Source organism: Cyprinodon tularosa, unplaced genomic scaffold, assembly GCF_016077235.1.
Source record: "Cyprinodon tularosa strain WSP-4 unplaced genomic scaffold, ASM1607723v1 ctg374, whole genome shotgun sequence".
Classification (NCBI taxonomy): Eukaryota; Metazoa; Chordata; class Actinopteri; order Cyprinodontiformes; family Cyprinodontidae; genus Cyprinodon; species Cyprinodon tularosa.
This window is the reverse complement of record NW_024039090.1, coordinates 279,898-292,093: the sequence shown is the minus strand read 5'-3', so window position 1 is coordinate 292,093 and position 12,196 is coordinate 279,898. Positions and strand designations below refer to the sequence as shown.

At 37.8% G+C, this 12,196-nt stretch overlaps 1 protein-coding gene across 1 annotated transcript in view; it reads left to right on the top strand.

Annotated features, from left to right (window-relative positions):
• Positions 1-12,196, top strand: part of zmiz2 (zinc finger, MIZ-type containing 2) — a 76,624-nt gene that overhangs the window by 27,948 nt on the left and 36,480 nt on the right. The window contains 3 exon segments of the mRNA XM_038296679.1: positions 2,023-2,140; positions 4,764-4,966; positions 7,881-8,049. Of these exon segments, the coding sequence (XP_038152607.1) occupies positions 2,023-2,140; positions 4,764-4,966; positions 7,881-8,049 (490 nt within the window).

The window sequence follows — 12,196 nt, the reverse complement described above, 5'->3', positions numbered from 1 at the left end:
TGTCAAAAGTACACACATGTTACTTAAGTAGAAGTATAGATACTGCAGTTTAAAAACACTCAACTTGACCTCTTTACTCAGTAAAAGTGAAAAAGTATGTGCTCCAAAAACTACTTAAAGTATAAAGTAACGTTTAAAAAAACCAGCCAGATGCCACTATATGAATTGAAACGCAATTTTTCACTATTTCTAATAATTCTTTGAGATCGGACCAAGGATGAGGGGGGTCTTGTTGGTCTCCGTCTCCCGATACGCTCTCGCCTGTGTCCGACCTTTCAGACATTTCAACATCTTTTTCTGAATCCCACATTGTACCATGGCATAGACAATTCATGTTTGCAGTTTGAAGAACACCTGCTTGCTTCTGATGATTTCCTTTAGCTAACCAATGAGTGTTTGCGTTATATGAATCATCCAATTACACTAGTTTTCACTAGATGTGGATGGAGCCAATGACTTGCATTGGATGGAGCACACGACGGGAAATAAATATTTATAAACTTTAAACTAGGGGTAAAAATTAGTGGGATCTGAATAAAGAAAATAATCAACCAGTAAAGGTCCGGAGACATTTTAATGATCTGTTTCTTTAAACAGAATTTAACACTGAAATAAAATGAGGTTTAATGCATTTATGAAGGTAGCATGTATGGCCAAAACACAAAATAGATCCCTTCAACCAAAGAAATATATTTTTGCATTCAAATACTTTTTTTCTTTGATTGAAAAGTTTTTTTTTTCATCAAAGTGAAGATTTTTTTAATTGAAAATATATTGTTTGATTGAAGCAACCTTTTTTTGATTGAATAATAAAGAAAAAAGTCTACCTTTATATGCATTCATGTTATATATTGAATTTTTAAATAAAAAATATTTAAAAAAAAGAAAAAAATTCCATTTTAAAATCTAAAGTGTTTTTTGAAGTAGAGAACAGCAATCTCTCAGTTTAGTATATAGATAATTTCATGATTCACATATTTTATAAAACACCTGAACTGATTATTTGTTATTTTATCCTTTCATTTTTTCTGTCTTAATGTTGGCAGTGGGCTTTATGCTGCCCTGCAAGGCTTTAAAGCACATATCAAGGAGCTCATTTTGGATCCATATTTATTGTTGATTCTGTTCATGATGGAGAATCCTGCTTTACAGCAGCAGGTTGAGCCAAACATCCTCTAAATGTTCAGGCTCTGGTCCGGTCCGGCTATTGTAATCTCACCAAACAGGGAAAAGAACAGAGAGAAGATCCAGTTTGTCAAATTAAAGTATTTGTACTTCGTTACTTAAACTTAATTTAATTTGAAATGCCTTTCTTTCTTATTGAGTGACTCTCCTGGTCCTCCATACTGTTCTATTTTTTATTTTTTTTTTACCCGTTTACATGTTGCTCTGTTTGACTTGGATTTTTATTTTCCTCCAATGAATAAATAGCTTCAAATCAGTCTTCTATGTCTCCTAAATAAGGACTAATTATGGTTTTATTTTCATCAGAGACTATTTTCATGCAGAAAATTTAAAACAACACATTTGCTCTATTTTTAATGACTGAAATATTTTTTTGGGGGATATTATGTGAATACTGTGTGTGCTTACGTAATGTAAATCTAAACTTCAACGTTCTTGTTAAAAGAATTGGATAGAAAAGCCAGCCCAATATTGCTGGTGAAAAAGACTGCAGAGAGTCTGGTAGTGATGTGGTCCGACAGTCATGCTGCTGTGGTAGTTTCCTGTTGAGGAAATGGTTTAGAAGGAGGAAGCAGAGGCTAACCTCAACTGTCAGATGAATAAACCATGTTCAGGTTAATCTTTAGCTCACTAAAGCGAGCGTTTGTTTGTGACCTTTACTCAGCTCTCCGAGTTAGATTGGCAAATGAACTCTAACAAGGTACCAAACACTCCTTGTTTTCAGGAGGACGTGATTAACCGCAGCGTGTTATGGCGGTTATTGGTATCTGGATGAATGCTCTCTCTCTCTCTCTTCCTGTGCCTCTCCTGAACCGTCCCCTTCTTATCCCTCTGCAGCACTGACGGCCCCTTCCTAAATGAGCCAGTCTCCTGGCAACCAGGCACCAATCAGCACACAAGATCTCTCTCTGTAGTAACCACAGTGTGGGGCGTGACCAATCCCACACACAGCCAGGTAACACATGACTCACCACTGGGGGACATCTCTGTCTTCTTGCGTTCAGTAATGGAGGCTTTGATACATTTATCTGTGGGAAAGAAATATTAATGAGTTTTATACCAGCAGTTCAAGTTCTTTTATTTTAACTTAACCTGGCTGGTGTATTGAGGGTCTCCAGAGAGGGGGTCCTGACCCTGAGGGGGTTTAAAGAGATGATTCTGCATGATGAGACCCCAAAGGTTTATGGAGGGTGGGAAGGGACAAAATGAACAAATAATCTAATAAATGTCCCACTAATTAACTAATTGTCCTTCCTTCCTTCCTTCCTTCCTTCCTTCCTTCCTTCCTTCCTTCCTTCCTTCCTTCCTTCCTTCCTTCCTTCCTTCCTTCCTTCCTTCCTTCCTTCCTTCCTTCCTTCCTTCCTTCCTTCCTTCCTTCCTTCCTTCCTTCCAGGTCATGGAGAACTCTGTCATTTTATATCTTTTTTAAGACAATAAAGGACTGAAAACCCTATTATTATATATTATATAGTTATTTTTATATAAAACTTGTAGGAAACCTTCTAAAAGGGCGTTTTAAGCCTCAGAAAGTAACGCCTCAACTTTGACGTTTGTGCATTTTGAAGTCAGACGCTCTGGATGCTCAGCGCTCAGCTTATTGAGCTGCTCATTGCAGTCCAAAGAGCATCTAGGTTTTATTTTCTTTAATAAGTTTATATAAAGTTCATGCCAGCTTCACTTTAAAAGTGATAGCTACATGTTTAAGTCCTTGTGGGCCCCAAGTAGCACATTCCCATGGTAGAGGCTGGTTTATGCCCAGAAACCGGGTCCTCTGCATGTGTGTCGCAGTTAACGCACTCAGATATGCCCCGCCCCTTCCGCAGCGCTCTGGTGCACCTCTACAAAATTGTAGGTGACCGAAGACGGGAGGCCTCTGATTGGTCAAATCTACATCTGCTCTACACACGATGCGTATGTTTGTGAAGATTATCAGTCATCCAGGTTACAGTCATTCCAAAAAAAGAAAGTTAATAGCAATCCACTGGACTTTGTTCAAAATGTCAGAAATAGCGTTGAGTTCGAGGTTGTTGTTTTTTTTTTTATTTAGCCCATCAAAACCTTGTTTTTGTTTTGAAAACATTCAAATTGAAATGGAAGAACGGGTTCACCCCTTTGGTTGTTTTGATGGTTTTGTTTGGCTACTGAAAAAAGCCTCAAACTCAACACTATTCCTGACATTTTGAATTGAAACAGCTTCCTGGCTGGGAAGAGAAACGTCTTCAAACTTGAAAACAAAGTCCATTGTTTTTAAAGCTACAGTGTGTAACTTTTAGCGACATCTAGCGGTCAGACTGCAGACTGCAGCAACATGAACATCTCCCCCCCACCGCTTCTCCCCCCCACCATTGTGGAAAACGACTTGTGAAGTTGGACCAGCTAGAAGAGCGAGCTGCACGACAACGCTGTGACCCTTTCTCCACCTGTATCCCGGCTCTTTTTCGCCATCATGTCCCTCCGTTGTCGTACAAAATTGCCCCCACTTCCTCACCGCCTCGGCCGTATCTAGACCCACAGCTAGCTCCTGATTGTCCCTCTTGCGTTGTGGCGTGGAATAACATAGCGCAGGTCATGCTTTTATATTGGGCATAAATCAAAAATATCTGCAACAATCTCACTGTGACGCACTGGTGCAGGAGGATAACCAGCCCTTATGTGGTAGCCTGACGTAGTCCGACTCAATTCTAGTCAGAATATGAGTCTGATGCTGCTCCATAGAGCTGTGATTATGGGGCGTGTTTCGAACGAACCAGGAAAAAAAATGCCTCTGCACTCAATTGGATAGACCTACAACCAATAAGAGCAACGGAGTGCGTGACGTATGTTAAGCGAGGCATAGTTGTTGTCCACAAAAATCAAAGCGTGCAGTTGCACGCCTAGAATAAGAAGATGAGACTTGATCGCGTTTCTCTGTTTCTCTTTTAAAATTAATTTGCTGTCGATATCTTCTAGAACAGACCTAATAGCAGAATCTACTCACCTAAACTCTCCAGGGGCAGCCATTGTTGTTGTCACCCAAGCGCGCATTGGTCACGTGGTTGATTACGTTACTGTTGGTCATCTGTCCATCATCGTATAAAGCCCGCCCTGACAATTTGATTGGATCGCCTGACAGTGGGCGATAATACTCGCGCTACTATGGAGCAGAGCCAGACCGAACTTCCCGACCTCAAACTTTGTGGGCGGGACTAAGTTCGGAATGGCACCCAGGCTACTTATGTGGTGCCCTCACCGGTTTTCCAGGTCCAATGCTAATTTTAGCAAATATTTAACCTACCTTTGCAGAAGGGTAGGGGCAGCAGCCTCCTTAAGTTTGTGTCAACACTCGAATGCTTTTAGCTCATTTTGCTTCTTTTTTTTTGGCCTGAATCTGAGAAATATATAATATATGAATGTTTTATTTCTTAAAAATGTATATTTTTGATGAAAACTTTTTTGTTCTGACCTTTTTACGGTTTGAGTCTAACTTCACTGCAGAACCCTTTTTAGGAAAATAAATTTTTTTTTTTTACTTGTATTATCTTTGTAGAATCGACAGCCACTGATTTTCATGGTTCTATCCTCCTCTGATTCACCTGTAGGTGTTTGGAGGACCCATGGGCCCTGGGGAGAGTTCTGGTGGCCACATTATGCCCGTGGGCAGCCCGGGGATGGGCGGCAGCATGGGCTCCCAGTTCATGGGCCAGCAGTCGTACGGAGATGGCGTGTCTAAAGGCTATGGCCAGCCTGTCATGTATGGACGCCCCAGCACCGCCTACAACCCAGGTTCAGCATATGGAGGAAGGTAAGCTGATTTAGGGCTGCGTCTGTCACACTGATGCTGGTTTATTGCTGGGTGACTGATCACTTTACATCCATAATTAGCTTAATGAATCTTTAGGGGTTCAAAAATGATAAATGCACAGTCCAAGGGGCACCATAGCTCTTTATCTTGAACATCTCTTTATGTTTTTATTTTTTCATATAACAGTGATTTATTATCTGTATTGGCCATCAGAAATCTTAGTGACATAAACTGCAGTTTGTGGTTCTAACCTTACAGAAGGAATTCTGTAAATAAATCTATTCTTCCCCCAATCAGAACCAAGGAAGTTTGAACCAGCTCAGTGTTCTTAAAGCTTTGAAGCTTTTGAAGCTTTCCTTAAAACTGGCTCTAACTGTATTCCTCTGGAACCCATAAAGATGTTAAAAGGGATCTCCATCTGTTTGATTTTTATGAACACTTGTTTCAGAATAATTAACTTTCTTTAAGATGAAGATGACATTAATATTGTTTAAAAGCTCTTTAATGGAGCCTGGTGTCAGTTATCCTCTGTTTTTTCTTTCTTTGATCCCTCTCTACCAGACTTTGTTCTCAGTTCCAGTTTATTTTTTTATGTCAACATTGTATCTATATATATATATATATATATATACGTATATATATATATATATATATATATTAGTGCTGTCAATCGTTTAAATTTTTTTAATCGCGATTAATCGCATCAATGCCTAAGTTAACTCGCGATTAATCGCATTTTAATCACACATTTTTTTTCTGATTGAAAAATCATTTAAATACTCTCGATGACATACTAAAAATACATATGGAAAATGCATAGACTAGGGGAAAATAGCCCCGCCTTTCCGCAGGCAGCAGCGGGATGTACTTGGAAAATTGTACCATAAAACCACATAGCGTTAATCTCATGTTAAAAAAATTATCGCCATTAAAATGGCCTCGCGTTAACGCGATAATAACGCGATAATTTTGACAGCACTAATATATATATATATATATATACATACACAATGTGAATACATATACATGTGAATCAAAACTAAAAGCAAACGTATACGTGTGGATTTGTCATGTGAAAGCATGTGTAGCACATGTGATGCACATGTTTTTTTATGTGGTGATTTAGATGTTTTCACATGTAAATTAAATGTAGTTTTAACAAAAAACGATCCAAATCCCCAAATGTATATGTGGTCTTACTTGTGGTTCACCTTTGGTACTACGTGTTAATTTCACATGTGAAATTCATAGTATTTGTCTTTAGGGTTTTTAACAAATGTGAAACGATATTAAACGTCTAGTATAATAACAAAAGTATAACCTAAAGATATTTACATTTGAAAACATGCAATAACAGGTTCTACATGATATGAAAAAGTGAATGGAACATGGAATACATGAACAAAAACCTGGATCTTATGTGAAAATGTGACCCAAATGTGTAATATGGGAATCACATGTGAATCACGACTAAAAGCAAATGTATACGTGTGGCTTGGGAACATTTCGTGATATAAATACACGTGATTCACATGCTTTCTTCTCAGATTCCTGTGGAAAAACATGTGAATTGTTTGTTTTCACATGTGAATCAGGTGTGAAAACATATGTAGCGCATGTGATTCATATGTGAAAAACATGTGCTTTTAAGATGAGAAGTTCTAAATCCACAAATGTACATGTGCTCTAATTTGTGGTTCACATGTTGTACAATATGTTCATTTTACACGTTCTTTTCACATGTGAAATTCATGGATTTTTCTTCAGTGTTTTAAATAAATGTGAAACGATATTAAACAAATATAACCGAAAGATATTCACATATGAAAACATGTAATAACATGTTCTACATGTTATGAAAAAAGTGAATGAAACATGGAATAGAGGATCTCATATGAAAAAATGTGATCCCCATGTAGAATATAGGAATCACATGTGAATCACAACTAAAAACAAATGTATACGTGTGGCTTTGGAACATTTTGTGATATAAACACACTTAATTCACATGCTTTCTTCTTAGATTCCTGTGGAAAAACAATTGAATTGTGTGTTTCACATGTGAAACCATGTGTAGCGCATGTGAATTATATGTGAATCACATGTGCTTTTAAAATTAAACCTTCTAAAGCCACATATGTGCATATGCTCTAACTTGTGATTCACATGTTTCACATGTGAAATTCATAGGATTTTTTTTTGTTAGGGTTTTTAACAAATGTGAAATATTATTAGACAAGTACCATCTAATGATATTCCCATCTGATTAAACATGCAATAACAAGTTCCACATGTTATGAAGAAGTGAATGGAATATGAAATGCATGAACAAAATGCTGGATCATATGTGAAAATGTGACCCGCTTGTGGAATATGGGAATCACATGTGAACACTTGTGAAGTTCATGGTCTTTTGTTTAGGAAATCAAAGTTTCTAACCATATTTCAGGACTAAATATTTTGTGCCACGCGCAGAGGGCTGTGGGAGTTAGTGGCCCATAAAACTGCTGGAGTGGTGGATTATGGTCGAGTCAAGGTGTGGGAATTAAAATATGCATCAACAGAGTATTCGTTTAAGGTGAAAACTTATGCAACTTTGCTCTTGCAGCTTTTACAATGTTTTTATGGGATATTTTCCATCCAAACTTTCCTGTTTGTTATTTTGGGCAACTTGAAGATCACATTAAAACTGTGTATTTTGGAAATATTATTAAGTGAGTTAAAAGTGCTGTTCATTAGACTGTGTGCTGTTAAACTCATGCGCTGCTGCAGCAGGGCTCCACCAACGTCCGCCAGCGTGGATGCTGTCACCCACTGCCGTGACTCACCATCGTGACGACACCTTGCACACTCATTCACCCAGCTGACTAAGAATGCTGCCCACTCATCTCCACGTCTTCCCCTCTCACTGCAGTTACTCTGGTAACGGCGGAGGTGCCGGCCTGGGTGTCCGTGCTCCCTCAGACTTCACTCAGGCTGCCGCCGCTGCCGTAGCTGCAGCCGCCGCCACTGCCACGGCCACCGCCACGGCAACCGTTGCAGCAATACAAGAGAAACAGAACCAGGAGCTGAGCTACAGTCAGGTAAATGTCTCAGAGGAAACACACAGTTCTTGGAAGAAATATTTTTATTTTAAGAAAAGAGTGTTTTTGTTTTACTCTCCAGTTAAAGATCAGGATGTTGGTTATGAAAGTTTCCAACATCCTGGTTCTGGCCCTGCTCTTTGTTGAAATATTTCGCCGCAGGCTTGGAAATCAGAAGCTGTTTTTCTGCTTCATGCTCACATCAAGTCCAGGACACATGCTTCCCATTACCAGCAGAGACATTGCATAATTTTATACCACCATGCTATTCAAACTAAAAGACCATACATGAGTCACTCTGGAGCTGAACAGGCTGAGCTTTGGGAACTTCAACCAACTCCTGCTGAAATGAAATGCAACATCATATGAAATGTTTAAGCTGCAGTGAGGCATTCACAGGAAATCTGTCACTTCATATTGGGTGGAATCCAAGTTTATAAAAACTGCTGCCATCTGGCAGGGATACGGAATTACAGGACAATATAAATCAAAATCATTAAGTAAATAAGCTTTAGCAGATATCTAAAGTAATGGTTTAAATATCAAAGTCTGCTGTATCGCAAACCGTCTGCTTGGATGTTAGATATTCTAATCAACCTGGATCTAATGTGAAAATGGGATCCACATGTGTAATATGGGAATCACATGTCAATCACAACTAAAAGCAAATGTATACGTGTGCCAGTTATTTAAATTGCAAGTCTGTAACCTTATTCATGATCGGAAACAAACATTTCTGTGTAAACATTTGTAATTTAACCACAATAGTAATTTACAGTTTGAATACTTTACAATACAGAACCTGATTAGCATAATTTAACTAGTTAAAAACTATAAACAATGAAAAATGGTGAGAAACTATGAAATGAGAGCAAGCAGGCAGATATTTATGGTGCGTTTACACCAAATGTGTTTTTTCGCATCAAAAATGTATCAAATGGAAATAAAATTTCCTGAAAGGGATGATTTTTGTTTTGTTTTTATGAGATTGAGAAAATTTTAGTTGAACAACACTTTTGTTATTTATACAGTTAGATTTACCTTTTACACTGCAAAAAATAGAAATCTCAATAAGTTATTTTTTCTTAACCCCTAGAACCCTACGGACCCACCGGTGGGTCCAGCTGCTACGTGACCTCGTAATTTTAACAAACCCCCAGTGTTGATGTAAAAAACACATTTGGCACAGTTTGGTGACATTTTTGGATAAATGTGCCAAAATGGCCTCTCCGCCTAAGAAATTTCTCACTAATACCATTCTAAAATAAATATGATTCATCTGATTGAGTCCAAATTTGGTATATTTTTACACAACATTTAGATTTAAAAGTCTGCACTACTTTTTCGTGCTATAAATAATATTTTGGTAGTGTTTTGCAATGTTTATTTCAAAGAAAATGTATTTTGTCCCTAATATTTCAGCCAGGGTCAAAGCTACAATGGTGCTGACACCAGAAAAGCATTCTATGACATCTTACCTTTACAGAGGTACCAAAGGTTTCTTCTTAAATCTAATAGCTGTGAGGCTATAAGTGATTTACTTTTGTGTGTTTTTGTCAGGCAGAAATTTATTTATACCCCCTGAGGGTGTAAGAGGTTAAAATAAGTGCGTTTTTCCTTGAATTGAAGAGGTAAGTAATGGAACAAGACAATGGAACAAGACAATTTCCTTTTAAAATAAGAAAAAACAATTTTATCGTCTTATTTCAAGTAAATATTATCTAACTATCTTATTTCAAATAACATGTTTTTAATACATTCTGATTAGTAAAAAAAAAGAAAAATACTCTATCTTTTAATGTTTTAAACACTTGTTTCAGATATTAAAAAAGGTTCATAAACCTCCCACCAGTGTTTTAAATAATCTCTGTTTATGTTGGGATTAACCTGGGTTAGAAAGTTAGACAGTTAGTGTCAGTCTTTCAGATTTTATCGTTCTGATATTTAAAAAACAGTCGAGACTCATTGTAGAAGTAACAGATGAGCAAACGCAAAACGGATAACATCGTTTTTAAAGGCTAATGGTTAGCCAGCAGTTTTCTAATTTCTATAAAGCTAAAACACAACCTAGGCTCCATACAAATACCTAAAATCTGTAAGGACAATTAAACCACGGTGGAAGTCACCATAATAAGTCATATTTTTCCATTTTAAAATCTAAAGTGTTTTTTTAAGTATAGAAAAACAATATTTCAAACAAACTTATGTCATAAAACACCTGAACTGACAGTTTATTTGTTATTTTTCTTTCTTTTTTCTGTCTTAATGTTGGCAGTGGGCTTTATGCTGCCCTGCAAGGCTTTAAACCTGGTTTGAATGGAGACTAAGCCATTCTAAAGCACATATCAAGGAGCTCATTTTGAGCCTGGATCCATATTTATTGTTGATTCTGTTCTTGGTGGAGAATCCTGCTTCACAGCAGCAGGTTGAGCCAAACATCCTCTAAATGTTCAGGGTCATCTTTGAGCAACATTTCACTTTTCTTTCACCAGTTCACCACAGTTCTTCCAGCAGTCCACACTTTCTCTGCTCTCTTTTTCTCATCATCTTCTCCTTCTTTCCCATCGCCCGGCTTGCCACAGGTTTGCCTGCTGTGTCTAAAAGTAGCAGCAGCAGCAACCCAGACTGACAGCAGCTCATTGGATAATTTGGATCACATGCAGCCTGGAGCCGGACGCTCCGGAGGGCTTTACCATATTAACAGGAGAAGCGGCACAAACTATCTACCCTGGATAGTTTTCTTACTGGTGAAGGGGAACTTTAGTTATTGTAACCGTGTCCTTGTCTTCATTCGCCAACTCTGTCAACACAACAGGGGAAAAAAAGAATCACTTCCCGAGTTTCTTCAAAATAAAAGTTCACGATTTAAACGTAAATACAGACTACCTACCTATAGGCTAACGTTTGCAACTGGTATGTAGTAGCACATCGTATTTAGTTCTCCAGATAAAGCCATAAATTGGCAGCATTGGGAAAGATCAGACCTTCATAGAAATGCTGTGGCATTTTTATACCACAAGATCTTCTACCATGGAAGGAAATGAGAAACAGCATCAAAGAAATCCTTGAATTATGTGTAACCATGGATGAAGAATTGCTGAAGAAGGCATTGACTGGTAATTTAATTCAATTCAATTCAGTTTATTTATATAGCGCCAAATTCACAACACAGGTCATCTCAAGGCACTTCACAGTTCAACCAGATCATACAGTCAAATTGATTCAAAGTTTTCTATCTAAGGAAAACCAGTTGATTGCATCGACTCATTGACTCTAATGCAATCCCTCACACTAAGCATGCTTGTAGCGACAGTGGAGAGGAAAAACTCCCTTTTAACAGGAAGAAACCTCCAGCAGAACCAGGCTCAGTGTGAGCGGCCAATTTACAGCTACAATATTTCAGAAATTGTCTTTAAAAAAATGCTTAATGATCTTAGAACAAAAAACAATAAAGTAAAACACATTGAGATTTGTTTTGCGCCCTTTTACATTGTTTCGAGCAGCCGACTTGTGTTTATGGGCATTCATGTATTCATTAACCATCATTTCCCATGGGCTCTTTAGGGCGGGTCTGGGGCCCCTCACTCCAGCTGTTGAGCACATCCTCCTGCTGAAGAAGCCTTACGAACTTTACAAACATAAACTTGCACAAGCACATCACAGATATGCGGTTTTACTTAGTATTCAACTACAGCTACAACTAAATATAGCTCTGAAAAACATTGTGTAACATTTATAGGTTTTGCTTTTGATGTTTGTATAGATTTATTTACTGTGTTTTCATGGAAAAATCCCTGTTTTGTGCTGCTGTGTTTTCTGTTGCAAAAGATAAATATTGTCGTTATCCATTACCAGCTCCTTCAAGTTGGTGTGTTTGTTTAAAGACATTTAAACAGGCTTGTTAGTTCAGTGCTTATTGTAGAATCTGCTAGACGTAAGGTAGCTTAAAGGCAAACTAGCATGCTGAGCCCAAAAAAAACCCCACCAAGATACGTTTATACTTAACTTGCTCAGGTTACTGAGTGAGAAAGTTATTAAGTTAGATAAAGTTGTTTTTCTAAATTCAGATATGCTGTTGGTCATTCTAAACTTTAACCACCTGCAGAAACCCTGACATTGCTGAGGATGTGAGAAATTTTTGTTCCAT